The sequence below is a fragment of the Fragaria vesca genome, linkage group LG5, assembly GCF_000184155.1.
Source record: "Fragaria vesca subsp. vesca linkage group LG5, FraVesHawaii_1.0, whole genome shotgun sequence".
NCBI classification, from domain to species: domain Eukaryota; kingdom Viridiplantae; phylum Streptophyta; class Magnoliopsida; order Rosales; family Rosaceae; genus Fragaria; species Fragaria vesca.
In genome coordinates, this window is record NC_020495.1 from 6,842,308 (window position 1) to 6,863,207 (window position 20,900).

Sequence of the window (20,900 nt, forward strand, 5' to 3'; positions counted from 1 at the left end):
GAGAGAGAGAGAGAAGAGGAAGAAGGAGCTAGCTGCTTTGGGATGAAATGACTAATGCATGCCATACAATTTATATAGTACTGAACTATACTAGGGCTATGTGTAGAAACTGAACAGCAACAACAATATCACACCAGCAATACAAACACCAGATGGAATAACACTACAGCAAATCAATCACACACACACAGATGAGAAGAGTTTTTCTGGAGCATGAATTGTTCTTCTGTTCATTCAAACAAAACTTAGTACATCAGCAGCTATATATATATACAACAACAAAAGGTCTAGAGCAACCAAGTTGCACAAGTTGCTCCAATTTAAAAATACACAAAAACTAGAAGTCTCCATAAGTGGAAGACTCCAGACAAAACTAAATCACTTAACAAAGTTACTGCTATGTAGGAGTTAAAAATATTTACCTAAGGCTTGGTTTATTATCCTACATTGCCTCCCTTAAACCAAGCCAAGATCTTCAAACTTTATCATCCCCATCAGCTCCTTCAGCTTTAAGAAAGCTGCAGCATTAAGAGGCTTTGTAAATATATCAGCTACTTGTTCTCCAGAAGGACAGTAGTGGACTGCAATTTCTTTGTTCTTCACCAAATCTCGAATATAATGATTCTTGGCATGGATATGCTTTGTCCTCTCATGGAAAACTGGATTCTTGGACAAAGAAATGGCTGAGTTGTTGTCACAGAAGATTGGTGTAGGTCTCTTCTGTTCTTGATGCAAGTTTTGAAGAATTCGTCGCAGCCAAATTGCATGAGTAGCACACCTATTTGCTGCAACATACTCTGTTTCAGCTGATGAAAGAGCTACCACTTGTTGCTTCTTGGATGACCAACATATTACCCCAGAACCAATATCAAAAACATAACCTGAGGTGCTCTTTGCCTTCTCTTCTCTTGCCCAGTCACTATCTGTATAGCCAACAAGTTCATTCACACAGTTAGTTGCATAGAAAATTCCATCACTTTGAGTTCCTTTGACATATCTCAATATTCTCTTTGCTGCCTGCAAATGTGACTGACGAGGAGCTTCCATAAATCTGCTAATCAATCCAACTCCAAATGTGATGTCAGGCCTAGTAGCCGTCAAGTAATGCAAACTCCCAACAAGCTGCTTATACCATGTGGGATTAACAAACTCTCCACTTCCATCTTTCTTCAACTTCAATCTCTGCTCAACCGGAGTCATGATTGAATTGCAAGACTCCATTTTAAAACGCTTGAGAATGTCTCCAGCATACTTCCTCTGAGAAATAAAAATCCCTTTCTCAGTTTGCACCACTTCAATACCAAGAAAGTACGACATCAACCTCATATCCGTCATCTCAAAATGAGATGCCAAAGCCTCCCTGACTTCTCCAACTAGCTTTGAATTATTACCAGTGATAATAAGGTCGTCCACATACAAGCACACAATAATAACATCTCCCTCCATATTAGTCTTAACATATAATGTATGCTCATATGGACACCTTTCAAACTCATTCTCCACAAAATAGGAATCAATTCGGGTGTACCAAGCTCTAGGAGCTTGTTTAAGACCATATAAAGCCTTTTTCAGCTTATATACTTTCTCCGATTGACCTTCCTTCACATATCCAAGTGGCTGCTCAATATAGACTTCCTCCTCAAGAGTTCCATTCAAGAAAGCGGATTTAACATCCATTTGAAATATTTTCCAACAATTATGAGCAGCAAGAGAAATCACTATTCTCACAGTATCAAGCCTAGCAACAGGAGCAAAAACTTCAAGATAATCAATACCTGGTTTTTGCTTGTAGCCTTTGGCTACCAATCTTGCTTTGTAACGATCCACGTCTCCATTAGGCTTGTACTTAGTCTTATACACCCATTTGACTCCAATAGCTGTCTTTCCTTCCGGAAGTGGAGTGAGCTCCCATGTGTCATTCTTTTCAATAGCAAGAAGTTCATCATCCATCACCTTGACCCAATGTTGTTGTTGACAAGCCTCATCATAGGTAAGAGGATCACAATCTGCATACGAGGCAAAATTGACAATATCTTCATCTGATATGCTTCTCCTCTTGGTCTTCATCTCATAATCTTTCAAGTATGGTGGCAAACGACGATCACGTTGAGGCCTTGCTGTTGCAACTTCTAGCGGAGGCTCAGCTTCTGGAACTTCACCTGCTGCTGCTGGAGACTCAGGTTCTAGAACTTCTACTGCTGGAGACTCTTCTGGAACACCAACCAACTGACCTTCTTCAATTGATTCATCCTCCAATCGAATGAATGTTGTTGGTTCTTTTTCTTTTGAACTCCAATTCCACGCACTTTGCTCATCAAAAGTGACATCTCGGCTAATTATCACCTTCTTCGTCACCGGATTGAAAAGCTTGTACCCCTTTGTCACCGTGCTATAGCCAATAAAAATGCACTTTTCAGCTTTATCATCAAGCTTCTTCCTTATTTGAGCTGGAACATGAGCAAATGCGATGCAACCAAATACCCTCAAATGATGAATGTTGGGCTTCTTACCACTCCACACTTCATACGGAGTAATTCCACCAGTGATTCTACTAGGAGACCTGTTCAGGATATAAACTGCGCAACTAACAGCTTCTGTCCAAAAATACTTAGGCAAATTTTTCAATTTCAGCATGCATCTCACCATATCCATAATGGTTCTATTTTTCCTCTCCGCTACGCCGTTTTGCTGAGGCGTATACCTTGCTGTGAGCTGATGTTTAATACCATTTTTCCTCAAGAAGTCATCACAAACTACATATTTTGTGCCTCGATAAGTTCTCAACACCTTTATCTTTTCTCCACTCTGCTTTTCAACATAAGCTTTGAAGGCCTTAAACGTATCACATGCCTCAGACTTGTTCTTCAAAACATACACCCATGCTTTCCTGCTAAAATCATCGATAAAAGTGACGAAGTATTTGGCACCTCCATATGAGGGAACCTCAACAGAACACAAATCTGAGTGGATAATCTCAAGGGGCATATTTGCTCTCAAGGCCTTTCCTATCGGAAAGCTATCTCTATGCTTCTTTCCAAGAACACAAATCTCACAAACTTGGTTTGGAACATGAATAGGGGGCAATCCAGATACTAAACTTTTTCTTGCAAGGAAATTCAAGCTACTAAAATTTAAATGCCCATATCGCATATGCCACAACCAATTATCACCATTTGCAACAGAACTAAAGCAAGGTAACTTATCATACTGCATAAGTAATGGAAACAAGCGATTAGGAGTCATAGTTACCTCTGCTATTAGTTTCCGTTGAGGATCTTTGATGGTGAAAACTCCTCTGTAGATGCGCATATCATACCCCCTCTCTGATAATTGACCCACACTAAGCAAGTTGTGATTAAGGCCAGACACATAATATACATCTGATATGGTGTTGTACATCCCATTCTTCAACTGTATAAAGATCTTGCCTTTTCCTTTAACTGGCATCCTTGCAGCATTCCCAAATGTAATCTCAGCTCGTATTGACTCATTCAGCTCAACAAACAACTCCTTATGCCCGGATATATGAGTGCTGCAACCTGTGTCCAAGTACCATGTAATTTGTTCTCCATTACTCATTGCACTAAAAGCCATCAACAAAGTCTCCTCATTGATATCATTGTCTTCTGCAAACTTGGCATGAAACTGCTTGTTCTCCGGCCTTCTCAAGTTGCACTCATTCTTGTAATGACCATAACCATGACAATTAAAGCACTGGACATTCGATCTATCTCGTCCTTGACACCAATGGAAGCCCCTTCCTCTTCCTCTTCTTGCTCCAAATCTGCCCTGTGAACCTCTCTTGTAACTTGAACTTTGATTCCTTTGAGTTGAGCTTGACTCACCACGTGGCGACCAATTTCTTTCCTTCTTGAAGCTTAATTGAGTCTGCAATGCTTCTTCAATCACCATCTCTGACTTCTCATTCAGCCTTTGTTCATAGGCCTGCAAGGAACTCATTAAATCATCCACCGTCATAGCATTGAGATCTTGTGACTCCTCAATGGCTGTGACTTTTCCTTCAAACCGCTCCGTCAAGGTTCGAAGAATCTTTTCCACAATCTGCAGCTCTTTGATATCCTCCCCATTGGCTTTCATTTGATTGACAATAGCCAATGTTCTTGCAAAGTATTCAGAGATGCTTTCCTTCTTCTCCATCTGAAGAAGCTCAAACTGTCGCCGTAGAGTTTGCAATCTCACCTTCTTCACTTTATCTCGCCCAACATAAGTATTGATCAAACAATCCCATGCCTCCTTCGATGTTGTAACATGTGCAATCTTCTCATAAACTTCAGAATCAATTGCTCCAAATATATACATCAGGGCTCTGCAATCTTTCTTCCTATTTCGAACCAATTCTTCTCTTTGATCTTGTGTGAGATTTGCTTGGTCTCCTGGATCTGTAAATCCATTGATCACCATCTTTGTGTACTCCATGATTTTGAAGAAGAGTTCCATCTGCGATCTCCAATGCTGGAAGTTTCCTTTCCCATCAAATTTCCCAACTGGACATTGAGGAAAATCATTCCCCCGATTTGCCATCAATCTCTACACTTCTCCAATTTGAGCGTACCTGCTCTGATACCAGATGTAGAAACTGAACAGCAACAACAATATCACACCAGCAATACAAACACTAGATGGAATAACACTACAGCAAATCAATCACACACACACACACACACAGATGAGAAGAGTTTTTCTGGAGCATGAATTGTTCTTCTGTTCATTCAAACAATTTTAGTACATCAGCAGCTATATATATATATATACAACAACGAAAGGTCTAGAGCAACCAAGTTGCACAAGTTGCTCCAATTTAAAAATACAAAAAAACTAGAAGTCTCCATAAGTGGAAGACTCCAGACAAAACTAAATCACTTAACAAAGTTACTGTTATGTAGGAGTTAAAAATATTTACCTAAGGCTTGGTTTATTATCTTACACTATGTGATCCAGCAAGCAAGCGATTTCTTGTTTTCTTTTTGGGGATTGTAGCTAGTCAAAATCAAATTATTAGAAGGTGGTGTGTACTGTGTGGTAGTGGGGGTGTCGGGACCGCTCTGTTCTGCGATACGCGTTTTGTTTGACGATGAGCAGTGAAATTGAAACTGCAATTAGACCCGTTAGATTAATTCAATGGCCGCAACTGAGCAAAGCCCGGGCAGTGGTGGTGGTGGAATATATTGCAGATGCAAAAGTGGTTTACTTTGGATTCTTAATTTCCACGTACCTACCGAGCTTCATTGAGTGATATCTTGCTTGCTGCAGAGAGTAGTCGACTTCTCTATAGCTTATTTAGCACGGCCGCGCCGGAACTTGACCTAGTTTAAATCATAACTTTGTATTATTATTGGTTTCAGATAAATCATTAGTCCCACACCAACCCCAACCCCAATGTGGTTTATATATGTAGTCGACTAGCTAATTCCAAACTCGACTGACTTCGTACATTTCTATCAATGAAATTTCAGGTATTGGAGTATTGGTAATAGGGGATGTTTTAGAATTATAGTTCATGGAAGAAAGTAGTGATATATGAGAACGTGATGCACCGTTCATACTCATTTTCGGCCATTGCTGCCTTCAATATTGCCCACTTGTATCTTAATAAAAAGACCTCTACAGATCGTCGATATATCTTCGACATTTCATTTCTGAGGCTAGCTAGCTTGTTAACCATGGTTAAGGATTCTGATCTTTTAAATACAGGGGGAAGTGAGAAAATTAAGCAAAACTTGTACCCCGGTCTCTGCTAACTTTTGTAGACAAATTATACATTACCAAAACAATAGCTTCATAATATTCAGAATAATACAAGGATGAACCACGACAATTTCATACATGGCATCAGCTTATTAGTACGTATTAGTAAATGAAAACATCGATCACATGAAAAAAAAGAAAAAGATATATCTTGGCCTTAATTGAGGCATAAACATTTGCTGAAATTAACGGCAGTATCAACCGCGATTGATCGATCACCTCATCATTTGGTTCATTGGAGGCGTCATCATATTAGGTTGTTGCTGCTGCATGGCCCTTGCCACATTTCCTTGCCATCCTATAGAAGGGTCTAGCCCTCTCATATTAAGTTCTCTGTACTCTTGGCAAAGAGAACATGGCTCACAAAACAAATGGGTAACCCAGTCAGGTGCAGGGGTCTCAACTAGCCCATACTTGCTCCGAATCTTCGTCCGGTAGGTGCATGACATTATGAACGGCACCCCGATGAAGGCTCCAACCAAGCCGTATAGCAATGCACTCGTACCACATGCTGCAACACGTCACACAATTAGTGAATCAATTCAGACAAGAATCAATGAATTAGTCTATATATATACAGATTCTATCCAGATCGAAGTTTCGTGTTAAAATTAATGTTGCAAGTAAAAGAAGCATTCGTGACCATATTTGATGGATTTTCACTTACAGGTAGTGCCGTTATCCACAACTTCTGCTATCTGGCCGAATGTCAAGCATGGTACGAATAACGTTATGAGAGCTGAAATGTCACAACACATTTGAACTCGTAAGCCTCATTTACATATATTTTGTGCATGCGTGATAAAAAAATCTCAATGATCGTGAGAGGAAGTAGTGATTAGATAACTTAAGGACAGATTAGATAACTTATATAAGATGTGATTACCATTATTAGGATCATCCATGCAGTCAAAGAGCCCAGTTTTCCAACCTTCAGTGCCAATCGGGTTCATCATATTCATAGTCATAGGTGTTCCCTGCGGACCGTAAGGGCCCTGCATTGGAACTCCTTGAGCCGGAGCAGGAGGAGCCGCATAATGATTCTGCTGTGGTTGGTATTGTTGCTGCTGGTAGTACTGTTGGGGTGGCTGCTGCGGCTTATTATAGCCAACTTGCACCGGAGGTGGCGTCTGATTCTGCTTTGCAGGTTGGGGGATGCCGTTGTAGCCTTGAGGAGGCTGAGATGAACCTCCTGCAGGAGGAGGATATTGCGCCGGAGATTGTGGAGGATATTTTACCGGAGAAGGTGGTTGGGGAGGATATTTGGCCGGAGGAGGTGGTTGTCCAAAAGGGTGGTTCTGTTGGTTTGGCGTGCCATTCTGTGGTGGAAACTGTTGAGGTGGCTTATAAGGAGGCTGCTGAGCTTGAAACTGAGGAGGACTTTGTGGTGGGAACTGTTGTGGAGGGGGACGAGGCTGCTGTGGAGCCAAGTATTGGATTGGCCGCGGTGGACCTTGTGGTGGTTGTTGTGGTGGGAATTGTACAGGTGGCTGACGCAGCTGTGGCTGCTGCTGCTGCTGGAAGAACTGCGGTTGTTGTTGGCCTCCTTGTGGTGGAGGTTGTGGCTGATATTGAGGTGGCTGCTGCTGTTGTTGCTGTTGGTTTTGGTCGTAGTTTGCAGCAGCGTCACTAATATCTGAGGCTTGTACCTCTACATGAGCTTCAGGTTGATCACCATGGTAGTGGTCTTCGTAATCCGGAGTATGATGATCCTCCTCCATTAGCCTCTACCACACTCTTTGCTTAGAGAAAGAGAGCTCGAAAGAGGAAGATAGAGCTAGCTTTGGGTTGAAATGACTAATGCCATACAATTTATATACTACTGAGCTAGCTATACTAATACTAGGGTTTTGTAAATGAGCAAACAATAAGTGTGATTACAAACTGCTGGCTACGATTTTCTTCTTTTCTTTTTGGGGATTATTGTAGCTAGTCAAACATACATCTGTTATTACAAGCTTGTCACAATCTATAGAATCTTAAACAGTAGTTGACAAAAACTATATACATGCATATCTGTCTGAGAGGATGGAATTATTTGTTTGACTAGTTCAATTTCTGGAGGGATAGTCGTGTGGTAGTGTGTGATAGTTTTGTTCATGGAATATATAGCGGATGCGAAGGGGTTTACTTTGACCTAGCTCCAATGAGTGATATTTTGCTTCCTTGCTGCAGAGAGTAGTCGACTACTCTAGCTCATTTAGTACGGCCGGGAAATTGGAACTTGACCTAGCAACGATTCGAATTTGTGACAAAATTTGGCTGGATGTATTAGTCTCCGGGGTCCTGATCATCAGACTGCTTATTTAGCTAGGCATAATAGGTCGTTCCCGGCCACCTAGCTTCATCGTAATTTCCTATATTCATGAGATACGCCGGACTCTACTTATTGCCAGGTTGAAGCCTGGAACCTAAGTATTAGTTAAGTTTAGGCTTTAAGGTTCCTGTGTGGTGTTTATCTAGTTTAAATCATAATTAACTTTGTATTATTATTGGCCAATGACTTAATAAGTTTCAGATCAATCATTAGTCCCACACCAACCCCAACCCCAATTGGGGTTTATATATATAGTTGACTAGCTAATTCCAAACTCGATTGACTTCGTACATTTCTATCAATGAAATTTGAGGTATTGGAGTATATTGGTAATAGGGGATGTTTTAGATTTAATAGTTCATGGAAGAAATTAAGTAGTGATATATGAGAACGTGATGCACCGTTCATACTCATTTTCGGCCATTTCTGCCTTCAATATTGCCCACTTGTATCCTAATAAAAAGACCTCTACAGATCGATATATCTTTGACATATCATTTCTGATCACCATTTCCATCTATATGATCTAATGTCAGCCCTTATACGTGAGACAAGCTTGTTAACCATGGGTAGGGATACTTAAGGTCCATTTCATCTTTTAAATATCATTCGCATAGGAAAAGAAAACTCGTACCCGATCTGTGCCATTGCAAAACAGAAATTAAAAGATTTTGATGCGCTAGCAAATAATATGAATTTACTCAACTACTTCAATGAACTGATTGCTTAGGGCAACTCCAACCATATATAGTCTTGGATTTGGAGTCCTATATCAATTATAGGACCTCTTTGTTGCACTATTCATTTAGGACTCATTTTCTCATCTCTAAAAATTGAGTCTTATATGAGGTCTTATATTCACTTTTGTTGATTAAAATAAGTTATAGGTGGTATATTTATGAATATTATATTAAATAATATGTTAATAACCTTATTAAGTTAATAAAACTTCACAATTTTTATTTTTATTACAAAATTTTAAATTATTCTTATAATTAAATATAATTATTTTAATTAAAAAAATAAATACATACTAACTTTTTGTCGTTTTTTATGTCGGCATATATGACAAACAACCAAATTATTGACAGATATTATCTTGTGTTGTGTCGGTGTATACAACAAACAACTGAATTCGGATGTGATTATCGTCGCCACATGTTAAACACTAATTGGTTATCTAGATTACGGGTTATATTTGTCCGACACATGTCATATCTTATCTATTGATATCATCTCAAATTGTCCATAAATATGAGGTCATTGTCATCTTCATTTCTCACAAATTCACAACACTCTTCTCATATCAAAATCTTCATATTGTTTCCTTTTGATTTTGTGAAACTGTTTTTCTACAATGAATCATTTGACAAAATGGTTTATGAAAGATCAAGAAGAGGCTGTTACGAGAAACCAACGAAGATCCATGATGATGTCTGTTGCTGCCTTGCAAATCCAAGATCTGGAAGATAAGGATTCACAACAGGGTGGTTCTTCGGAAGGTCGTTCGTATACTGTCAAAAACAGAGAGATCATGGATCAACGTCTGAAAGCTCTATACTTCACAGATCCATGCAGGTACGAACCAAATATATTTCGTAGGCGATACAAAATGCAACCTTAGGTCTTTGACAAGATGATGCACGATGTGGCCAACTACGATCCATATTTTGTTCAAAGAAGAGATGCGACTGGGAGAGTCAGCCTATCCACTGAACAAAAGCTTACATGCGCTATGAGACAACTCGTATATGGGGTCACAGCCGACTTCTTTGATGATTACATGGATATTGCAAAATCCACTGTCATCGAGATTTTGGAACACTTCACCAGAGCAATATAGAATGTGTACCATGAGCATTACCTCCGCCGACCAACACCAGCAGATCTGCGACGGCTTCTCGACAAGGCAACAGAAAGAGGATTTCCGAGAATGATCGGGAGCCTCGATTGTATGCACTGGTAATGGAAAAATTGTCCCACCAGATGGGGAGGGCAGTATACTGGCTATAAGGGGAAACCAACAATCATCTTGGAGGCAGTAGCATCCTATGATACTTGAATTTGGCACGCCTTCTTCAGCCTTCCAGGCTCCCTAAACGATATTAATGTCCTTGGACAGTCACCTTTGTTTAATGATGTGTCTCGTGGTGAAACTCCTCAGGTGAGATATGAAGTACAAAATAGGCATTATGGGCAATGTTATTACCTTGTTTATGGCATTTACCCAAAATGGGCCGCATTTGTTCAAGCAATCAAAAACCCGAGGACATCGCAGACAAAACATTTCACAAGGATGCAAGAAGCATACATAAAAGATGTGGAGAGAGCTTTTGGTATTCTTCAAGCTCGTTGGGCAATCATAAGAGGGCCAGCTCATGGATGGAGTAAGGAGAATCTTCAGTTCATCATGATAACGTGCATTATCTTGCATAATATGATTGTTGAAGATGAGCATGATGAAGATGCAGCTGAGCCATTTGATCCGAATGACATTCCCACCATACCAAAAAAGACACATATATATGACAGAATCCCTGATCAAGACACCTCTGTTCATCGCAATCCGAACAAGCTAAATCAATTCATGCGTCGCTATAGGGAGGTAAGATGTCCAGTGATGAATAAAAACCTCCAGGATGATCTAGTTGATCACCTGTGGAGCATGAAGCTGCAAGCTGATGAGAATGACCAGTGATGAGCTTTAAATTTAGAGCTTTCAATAAGTTGCCGGTTTCTCATGGCCTTTGCTTTTGCTTTTGCTTTTGCTTTTGCTTTTGCTTTCTTGTGTTGTGTGGTGTGCAGAGAGCTTTTGTTTTTGCTTTTACTTTCTTGTGTTATGTGGTGTGTGCAGAGAGCTTTTGCTTTCTTGTGTTGTGTGGTGTGCATTTGCTTTTGCTTTTGCTATTCAATAAAAGTTAAAGGTTTTTATGTCAAGTGATTGCTTTTTATGAATGGTTATCATGTGTCATAAAAAATAATAACTTTTTATTCATAACTTGAAAAAAACATTACAACTAGAAACAAACAACAACATTTATTTAGGTAAATTAAATGGATACTTACTAATTGATGATTCTAGTTCATCCATTGTGTTTCATGAACCGGAACATAATTGGCCAAGTTACGGTTGTCTCCTTCGGTTGGTGTTTGATACTCGGTGGGGGCTTCATCTTGAGGGTTCACCGGAGAGCTTGAGGTTGCTTCCTCCCTATTAATTATCTCTTGTTGTCTCCTTTCCCAATAACCTCTTTTTCTTGGAGTATCGAACGTTGATAGATCAACCATCATAATACGATCATCCGAAGCGCGTTGCTCAAGTTGCTTAATTTGCTCAAATTATTGTTGCCTTTGTAGATATTCACGCTCACTTTGTTCTTGAGCCTTTTGCATTTGAATGCGTAAGCCATCCGCATCTTGTTGCTTGCCTTTTTTCTTTGCTAGCTTTTGAGTTTTTTGTCCTTGAGGTTGTGCTTGTCTTGTTGTGGTTGGCTCCACTTCATCGGCTTGTGCTCCATCTTCTTCCAAGTTGATAGGAGTAGGAATACTGTTCATGGCTTCGGTGGAAGGCGTTTCCCCAAACTTGATAGTATTTTTCAAGTATCGCCAACAATGATCATAGACAAAATCCGTGCCAACTTTGTCATAGTAAATTGACCTAGCTCTCATGAGCTAGATACAAAATGAATTAATATTTATTAGTACTCATGAGCTACACAACAAATTAAGTAATTTATATATTACTTACACTAAAATATATTGTCTTAGCATGAGTAAAATTAAATGCTCATATGCTCATAGTTACACACTTAGCAACCTATCTACACCATAATTTTCTATAAATTAAATGACAAAAAATAAATAAAACATTTTGTTAACATATGAATAATATACTTACATCGTCTTCCTTATTTTTGCCGCTTCGGTGGTCCACTTCGGCTTGGGTAAGAGATTCGCGCCACTTCGTACATAGCGGACTAAATACATTCCAACGAGCCTTACAACTATCTGATGATTTCTCTACGCAAGTCGCCGGTTTTTGTGCATTGTACTCGGCCGATATACGCTCCCACATTGTATCCGCCGATTGATTTGTTCCGGTGGCACTGTCGGTGGTGATGGTGATCCAAGCTTGGCAAAGAATAGCTTTTTCATTGTGCCTCCATAAATCCTTTCTTTTGCCCATTTTTTCTCTTGGAAAAAAAAAATTGAAGAACAAGATATAGTGAATAAATGAAAAATTGGAAAGAGAAAAGGATTTTGGTGTGAGGAATTTGTGAAGTTTTGGGTTGGTATTTATAGAATTCTTCAAAAAAAAGTTGCCAACGGATCTATATATTTTTTATGTTATTTCTGACTTTTTTTTTAGGTAAAAACGAGTTTTATATTAGGGTAAAAATCCTAGGTAGTAAATTTTGTTTCTGACCGTTGGACCTCTCATCTCTCCCATCACCGTCCATTTCAAATTGGAGATGAAATCAAGGCCGTTGGTTTCATGGCCGTTGGAGCTACTCAACGGTCACAAGGAGACCGCATCACGTGATCTGGGGGCCAGCTGCAGCAGACTGTAGCGCTTTCTTCGCTGGAGCACACATTACGCGCGTCGCCGTTTTGAACGCCGTTGGACCGCGCGTTTCGCTTCCTCTCTGTGCCGAGCGCGTCGCGCCTCTGACGTCTCTGGCCCAGCCCAAAAGCAAGCGGGCCTAGGTCTTGGTCCTGGAATTGTCTCAGATTTGAGACTGAGAATAGGACTTGGTCCTATATTTCCAAAACCAGAACCCAAAAATTTGGCCCGTTGGAGATGAAAACTGCATATATAGGACTAAAACTGGAGGATAGAACCTCCGTTGGAGTTGCCCTTAGTCATTGATAGAATTATACACATATTGGCTTATGATTCATTATCTAAATGATCATTATTAGCTGATTACTGAGCAACTGAGCAACCTACCTCTGGCAAGTCAACTTGTAGAGTTGAACTCGAGTATTGCTAAATAAGAAACCAAACCCATTTGAAGAAGATCGCTCTATCATCTATGTGACTTTTCAGAGCTCATGTTGGCTGGTCGGCTGCATCATATATCATCTCCTCGCGGTACTATTGCCCCATCTCATGTTCTATTTGCAGATGATGTTATTATCTTTTGTCGAGGGACTAAACGTAATTTGTCTGTGGTTTTGGAGTTCTTTGATGAATATGGAACTAACTCTGGTCAATTAATAAGTAAGGAAAAGTCTCAAGTTTTCTTAAGCAAGCATCTACATGCGAGACGTCATTCCATTGCTGGTTTCCTTGGCATGTCTCTTGGGAATGCTCATTTTACCTACTTGGGAGTTCCTATTTTCCGAGGTAAACCTCGTTCTTCCTATTTTCAAGCTATTGTTGATAAAAATACGCTTAAAATTTTCTAGCTCTAGCTGGATGGGTTCTATATTGTCAATGGCTGGTCGGCTCCAGTTGATAAAGTCAGTGGTTAACAGCATGCTTGTCTACAGTCTACAAGTCTATGAGTGGCCAATTTCTCTTCTTAGAAGGTTGGAGGTATGGTGTAGGAATTTGTTATGGTCCGGATCTATAGATAAACGAGGGGTGCCTTTAATTGCTTGGAAGTCATGTTGTACACCAGTTGAAGAGGGGGGTTTGGGCCTAAAGCAACTTGTGCTTCTTAAATATCGCTTATTCTTATTAAAGAAGTGTTGGGAGATTTATTCATCTTCATCAGAAAGTTGTGCTTTTATTCGCAACAGGTTTTTACGTAATGGTTCTCCACGTAGCTCTTATGCCTGCTCTTCCATATGGTTAGGTGTGAGGAAATTATTTCCACGGGTTCTTGAGAATGCAAGATGGCTTATTGGCTCTGGAGCTTCTGTTTCGTTTTGGAAAGATAACTTCATACGTAAGCCTATTGTTGATTTTTTCAGTAATCATCATGGCTTACTTCATCTATTAGAAGGAAAAGTGGCTGACTTTATCTATAATGGCTCTTGGACTTTTCCTCATTTGCTTCAATTACACCATCCAAGCGTTTGTGATATGATCAGTAGAGTTCCAGTGGCCTTGGACCCCATGAAGCATGATAAGCTTATTTGGTCTTCATCAAAATCTGGTGTGTTAAGTGCCAAGGAGGCTTTTCAATTTCTACTACTTCATTCTCCCGCTTTGAATTGGGGAAAATTAATTTGGTGTAAATTCATCACTCCCAAAATCTCATTACTAGTTTGGAAGGTGTTACGGGGCCGAGTAATTTCAGAGGACTTCTTACAAAAACGTGGAGTTTCTCTCGCATCTAGATGTGTTATGTGTTGCGTACATGAGGAATCCTTGTTCCATATTTTTTTCACATGCCCTTTTGCAGATTTCATATGGCAGAAGTGGTTCTCTCACTTTCAATTGGCTACACAACCAAACTCCTTGCTGGATTTGTTGCATGCAGGAAGAGGTAATGATCGAAGTCCTCAACTGAAAGAGCTTTGGTTAAGCTGTTTCTGTACAACTTTGTGGTTTATTTGGAGAATACGCAATAAAATCAAGTATGATGGTTATTTTTGTTTGCCATCACATGTTTGTCGCTTAATTATGAGGCATATGCGAGCTTCCAGTTTTCTCGCCTCAGGTTGCATGAATAATTCAGTCTCGGAGCTTTGTGTTTTAAAGTGCTTTGATGTTCCTTGTAAGTCGAGACGAGCTCCTCGAATTATAGAAGTGAATTGGATTCCTCCTCTTTTTGACTGCATCAAGATTAATACTAACGGGGCATTCAATCATGCCTCAGGCAAGGCTGGTTTTAGGGGAGTTTTCCGAAATTTCAAGGGTGAGTTTATTGGTGTTTTTGCTTGTAATTTGGACATCCCTTGTTCGGACGCAGAGGTTATGGCTGTTATTAAGGCTATTGACTTAGCTTGGGTTCGGGAATGGAGGCATATTTGGCTTGAGGTTGATTCCGCCATTGTTCTTAACTTCATCCATTCCCCTCATCTTATTCCATGGAGATTTCGTGTTGCTTGGGATAATTGCATGTATCGTGTCTCGCAAATGCAATTTCAGTGTTCTCATATATTCAGAGAAGGGAATCAGGTAGCAGATGCACTAGCAAACTTCGATTTATCTTCTTCAAGCTTGGTTTATTGGGACTCAATCCCCCAATTCCTTATGAATCTATGCCTTCAGGATCAACTCGGTTTACCTCATTTTCGCTTTCTTCACTGATTTTCTTTCAGTGTTGCTTTCTCTTATAGGTTATATTGTTTGTTCTTTGTTGGAAGGGGTTTTGTTTAGCCCCCTTCCCTTATGTTCCCCTGACTTTCTTTTTTCTTAATAAATGGAGTTCAGCTCCTTTTAATACAAAAAAAAAAAAAAAACCCCAACCCATCATCATTGTTGCATCGTCAAGCACGACAGTTAAGCAGTATATGATGGCACTTATCAAACTGGCCGGTGATTAATATCATATTTTTCTCCATCTAACTATATATGTTTCTAGCGAATTCGAATCCGGAAGGTGACCCGAATTTCTTTACAGCCGAGCCGGGATGATCATATCTCTTGTAATGGTGATCTTGGTGATGATAATCATCATCTGGCAAAAAGAGAACGATATATAGAATCAGTCTAAAATAAGGAGTTAATAAGATTTGATTGTTTATTTTCTGCCTGTTCATGTTCAGTAGTACTCACTGTTTTAAGTGTTGTACGTCGTTGTTCCTTATGTATACCATATTTGGACATTTAGTTATCCTTTGGATTCACTTTAGACTTCGATATGATTGGCTTGTGTCTATGGCTTTCTAATGGGAAAGAATTGTTTAAAAGAAGAAACAATGGTGTAACTTACGTACTGTTTCATATCATAATATTGGTTTACTAGCTAGCTACATAGCTGGTTTGTTAACTTCAGGGTTGGCTGGTTGAGTGAGAAGTATTAAGTATATCCACAGGATTAGAATTCCATTTAATAACATCAATCTGGTATGAAGTAGTAGATTGTTAGTGTTGGAGTACTCGAGAGTCGATTCAGTCGAGAGATACTCCAAACTCATCTCAACTTGTTAGTTATTTATTTTTAACTTATGGCTTTATGCGGCAATAAAGAAAAGTCTCTCTCTCTCCCTAGGGTTTCTCTCTAGGGTTTCATAGTTTCTTTTGGCAAACTCTCTCTTCCGGTAAGATGGCCGATGAGGTATCCAGATTGACGGCAGCGCTGGCGATCTCGGAGAAAGGCAAGGTGTCCTTTGGAGCCGCTGGGGCAGCGGCGTATTCGGGCCATGCCTATGTGGTGGGACGTCTTCTCTCATCTAAGAAGAAAGTGGTTCCAAAATCGTTCACGGCAACGATGGCAGCTATATGGGGGAAGAAAAATCGGCTACAGATCGGACAAGAAGGAGATCGGTATGTTCTTCGATTCACTGAGAAGGAAGAATGCGATCAGATCATGAGCGGAGGACCCTGGTTCTATGGGAAATCCATGTTTGCCCTAGCAAACTACAATGGGAGGATGGCGGCAGATGCAGTTCCGATCACCACCATACTTGTTTGGGTGGAGATATTCGGTCTCCCTCCGGATTTGAAGACCAAGGAGGCACTCTTCATGGTTGGTGCAACCCGAGGGACCATCATCCAAACGGATCTACCAAATCTGAAATGCGATGCTAGGGCAAGGATCCGGATTGAGCATCGTCTTGATTCTCCAGTCAAGCAAGCATATCCTCTGATGGTGTTCGAATTTGGGGTAGGTAACGATCTTACTTCTGCTTGGTTAACTTTCAAATATGAGAGGATGTGTGGGTTTTGTCGGATCTATGGGCTGTTGGAGCATCCGACGAGTGGTTGTCGTGGACCGCCAGATATGTCGACGGCTTTGAGGATGGGTGCACCGTACCCCTAACCCTAGCAGTTCGGCTAGTCTATCTGGTTCATCTTTGAACCCTTTTTAGAATATCGGTTCACGTCCGGTGCAGACAAAATTGGCTCCGATGCAGCCTTTAGTGTTTAGACAGGTGGTGGAGTCTCCGCCGGTCCCAATCTCACGGGAGATTGCTCTCTCTACCAAGACAATCTCAGGGACCAAGAGGAATGCGTCCTCATTGATGGAGGTTGATCTGGGCAAACGCCCTAGGGGTCCTCCGACTGTGCTTAAAGCTGTCAACGTCAATTTGGGGCCTGTGTTGGAGCTATCACTCCCTAATTTTGCAGGTACTCTCATTGTTTCTCCCCCAAAGAAACATAAAGTTGGACGTTCGGAGGGTTCCAAGAACAGGCCAAAGGAGAAGGATATCCCTCTTTAGAAGCTCAAGATTAATGCGAATGCAAAAAAGTTGAAGACTAAAAAGCGTATTCAAGGTGTGAAATGTATGCTGGAGTTGGAAGGGACACCAGTTGTGCAGACTGATCAGGAGAAGGTGGCAATGGAGGATCCCGGGGAAACCTCCTCTGTGTAGGATGGTTCCGGGTTAGTCGGTTCTTACAAGTTTAGGGCATGCCCATTCCGGTTTTATTTTGCTGAGCTTTGGTTTTTGGTTTCAGTTCCTTGAACTTTAGTTTTTGTAGCTTTTTGGTTAATTGAACTCCATAGTAGTTTCGTTAGATTGCTTTCGGGCTATCTAGCATGGGTTTTTCTATCGTTGCCCTAGCGAGTAAGTCATGTTGTAACTGCTATTTTTTTCGTTACAATGTCAAAGGCTTTACGTCCATGTTTCAAAAAGAAAACTTTTTAGTTATTTGAAGTAGTCATCAAAGAGAATTATCCTACAAAGCCCGGCCCTCTAATTCTCTATACGGGTTGAGAGCCAAACCTAACCCGCCACTCCATTTATTTTTTTCGGTCTGGTTATTTTGCAAACCAAATTCACATTTCAAAATGATCTCATAAAAATTCAGAAATTATAAATATATAGAGATCGAGATACATATAGTGTACGTTTATTGCCACTCCACAAACCATTTTACTCACCCCACACGTTGATTTATTGAAATATCAAAATACCTTGATGTAAAATTACAGCAAGGGACAATAAGTTGTTACAAATGATAAATTTTTTCTTTTTGTTTTTATCTTTTTATTTTGGATGAACACAAATTTCATAACTCCAACCCAAATTTATCATATTCGGTTGTCAGTCTGAAAACGCTCGCATTTAACCTAAAGATGAGGTAAACTGTTTGTATTTTTTTTTACTCATTATTCTCATGTCGATTTTATATGTAAATTCTCATGGACAACTACTGTACCGTATTTATGAACAACAGATATATCAATTCAAGAAACTTAGAAGTATGGAAGGCGTTGCTACTAGAGATACATTTACAGACATTGTGCATCTAATTGATATCGACTGATACCATTGAGTTGTTAAATTTGAGAGTTTTTTTTCTTTTTTTTAAACTTGGATTTATACTTTCATATGAAATTTGTGTTTACTTGGTGATTTTATTTACCTTGAGTAAATCTGAATTTAACAAAATATATGAAGAGAATGTAGGGTGAACAAAGTAGAATTGAGAAAATTGTCAATTAAAATTATATGAGTGGGGTGTGAGAGAATGTGGAGTGAGCAAAGTGGTTTGTGGGGTGACAATAGACATACCCTGTACGTATATAGCTTCACATCAATACCCAATATGATAATCAATACCCTTTGGCTTTTATGGATCCAGATCCTCTTATAAGGAACCTCTCCTACTCAAAAACTACTTCCTCCTAATATCTATAGATTTGATAGACTTGAGATCAAGTTTCATGTTGATAGACTTGATCGTATAGACGAATACTACTCTTTATCGTTTCATCCCTCTTATTACTATTTTATCTTGAGACTAATCTAGTTACTACACACATACTCATGGGAACATAGAATACGTGATGTTCCGGGTACAAATAATAGTTTCTCGTAAATATATACTCATGGGTATTTATCTGTGATTATATTCCAATTCCAAACTTTTTGTTACTAGCAAATCACATATACATCCTCCAAAAGGATTTAAAACACAAATAAACCCACTTGTGTTATTGTTAAACAAATAAGGATAGTTTTTAACAATTGAAGACAATCTTTTCTCTGCATGTCATGTATCATGATTTAATTTACTAAACTAACCATATACTAATTAAATATGCTTTTAGAAGAGAAAAATCTCTCATTTTGAGATTTTTCAGTAAATGGAATACAGTAACATGTTTTCAATAACTTAGTGTAGTAGCAGAGGTTAACATTCCAGTAGAAGTAGTAGCAAAGGTTAACAACCCAGTAGAAGTAGTAGCAGAGGTTAACATCCCAGTAGTAGTAGCAGTTAATTCCAGTAGAAGTAGTAGCAGGGGTTAACATTCTAGTAGAAAGTAGTAGCATGGGTTAACATCTCACTAGAAGTAGTAACAGGTTTTTAGTGGTTCAGCTAATGTAGTAGCATGTTTTGCTGGAAAACTACACTTCCAACAGATGTAGTAGCAGGGTTTTAGTGGTTCAGCTAGTGTAGTAGCAGCTTCAGTAAGTGCAGGAACAGGTTTTTAGTGGCTCAGCAAATGTAATAGCAGCTTTTTTTAGTACGTACAGTAATAGCAGGTTTTTAGTGGTTCAACTAGTGCAGTAGCAGTTACTTCCAGTAAATACAATCGTAGCTATTTCCAATAAATGTAGTACGTAGCAGGTTTTCAGTGGCTCGGCCAATACAGTAGCAACTACTTTCAATAAATGTAGTAGCAAAACTATTTTTAGTAAATGTAGTAGCAGGCTTTTAGTGACTCAGCTAGTGTAGTAGCATTTATTTTCAAAAAAAGCAGTAGCATGTTTTTAGTGGCTCAACTAGTGTAGTACCAACTATTTCTAGAAATGCAGTAACAAGGTATTATCAGTAGGGTAGTAGCAGGCTTTTAGTGACTCAGCTAGTGTAGTAGCAACAATTTTTAGAAAATACAGTAGCATGTATTTAGTGGTTCAACTAGTGTAGTAGCAACTATTTCCAATCAAAATAGTAGCAACAGAGTTCCAGTACATAAACATAGTATCAGGTTTCAATGACTCAGCTTTATATTCATTTACATAACAATTCTTCTCTCATGTGAAAGGCCTCTATGAGTCGTTGGGCAGACGAACTTCATGTCTTGAAATTTCAAAACAAATTGAAGCTCAACTATATATACGTGCATAAGTATCTGATCTAGCAGAGCCCTTTGTACATATGTTTTTCCATGTCGATATTATGGCTGCTAATAAGATTAGTCAGGCATATATATAGTTTTATATATATATATGGCTGCACTCTCATTCAATTCACTTGATGTTTACATCACTGCTACTGTTATTGTTCATATTACTGCTACTGAGCAACAAAATTTCTTTCGTTGCTAATGTTGCTTACTTTACTTCCAACTGAATGAACAACACTACAAGTGCTAAACCACAGTAGCATCAAATTCCCTTCCACTGGTTTCAGATATTCTACACAACCCAAACTATGTTCATATGCAACTGCAAATCAAAAACACAAACGAAGCACTAGCAACATGACTCGACCATCTCTTCTATTTCAATAACAACTTCAACTTGGCTCCTACCAGGTAGCCATTTGGTTCAACGATTTCGCCATCAACAAGATCAAAAACCTAACAAACAGATAATCCAAAACAAAATATGAATCTCAGAGGTTGTACTTGTACTCTATGACGGAGGTACCCAACCCAACCCGTCGTCACCAAAGAGCTATGCCGCATCTTCAACAGCTTCGACGCTCACCGGCGAGATCCTTCATTTGTCTCAACGAATCAATTGGATCTAGAATATGATTTTGGAGAGAGAGAGAGAGAGAGAGAGAGAGAGAGAGGGT

The 20,900-nt window shown here is 39.5% G+C and overlaps 4 protein-coding genes across 4 annotated transcripts; 2 read left to right on the top strand and 2 right to left on the bottom strand.

Moving 5' to 3' along the window:
• Nucleotides 1–5,805: 5,805 nt before the first annotated feature.
• Nucleotides 5,806–7,487, bottom strand: LOC101308385. Its single transcript, XM_004301016.1, has 3 exons — nucleotides 6,653–7,487; nucleotides 6,434–6,505; nucleotides 5,806–6,277 (listed from the first exon to the last, which is right to left on the bottom strand). The coding sequence occupies exons 1-3, from the start codon at nucleotides 7,485–7,487 to the stop codon at nucleotides 5,982–5,984; spliced, it is 1,203 nt and encodes a 400-aa protein (XP_004301064.1). The 3' UTR covers nucleotides 5,806–5,981.
• Nucleotides 7,488–9,440: 1,953 nt separating this feature from the next.
• Nucleotides 9,441–10,781, top strand: LOC101308683. The gene is made up of 2 exons (XM_004301017.1): nucleotides 9,441–9,661; nucleotides 10,166–10,781. Exons 1-2 carry the CDS (start codon nucleotides 9,441–9,443, stop codon nucleotides 10,779–10,781), a joined length of 837 nt encoding a protein of 278 aa, XP_004301065.1.
• A 641-nt stretch (nucleotides 10,782–11,422) lies between these two features.
• On the bottom strand, nucleotides 11,423–12,269 carry LOC101308974. The gene is made up of 2 exons (XM_004301018.1): nucleotides 11,982–12,269; nucleotides 11,423–11,755 (listed from the first exon to the last, which is right to left on the bottom strand). Exons 1-2 carry the CDS (start codon nucleotides 12,267–12,269, stop codon nucleotides 11,423–11,425), a joined length of 621 nt encoding a protein of 206 aa, XP_004301066.1.
• Nucleotides 12,270–14,660: 2,391 nt separating this feature from the next.
• Nucleotides 14,661–15,290, top strand: LOC101309260. Its single transcript, XM_004301019.1, has one exon. The coding sequence runs from the start codon at nucleotides 14,661–14,663 to the stop codon at nucleotides 15,288–15,290; it is 630 nt and encodes a 209-aa protein (XP_004301067.1).
• The last annotated feature ends 5,610 nt before the right edge of the window (nucleotides 15,291–20,900 follow it).

Bases quoted from the DNA above. Each gene is read 5' to 3' on its own strand.
- LOC101308974 (XM_004301018.1), bottom strand. From the start codon at position 12,269: ATGGGCAAAAGAAAGGATTTATGGAGGCACAATGAAAAAGCTATTCTT. The intron at 11,756-11,981 runs GTAAGTATATTA...TTTTGTATCTAG, and splicing joins GCAAAAATAAGGAAGACGAT to CTCATGAGAGCTAGGTCAAT.
- LOC101309260 (XM_004301019.1), top strand. From the start codon at position 14,661: ATGAGGCATATGCGAGCTTCCAGTTTTCTCGCCTCAGGTTGCATGAAT.
- LOC101308683 (XM_004301017.1), top strand. From the start codon at position 9,441: ATGAATCATTTGACAAAATGGTTTATGAAAGATCAAGAAGAGGCTGTT. The intron at 9,662-10,165 runs GTACGAACCAAA...CGCCTTCTTCAG, and splicing joins TACTTCACAGATCCATGCAG to CCTTCCAGGCTCCCTAAACG.
- LOC101308385 (XM_004301016.1), bottom strand. From the start codon at position 7,487: ATGGAGGAGGATCATCATACTCCGGATTACGAAGACCACTACCATGGT. The intron at 6,506-6,652 runs GTAATCACATCT...GTGACATTTCAG, and splicing joins CATGGATGATCCTAATAATG to CTCTCATAACGTTATTCGTA. The intron at 6,278-6,433 runs GTAAGTGAAAAT...GACGTGTTGCAG, and splicing joins TGTGGATAACGGCACTACCT to CATGTGGTACGAGTGCATTG.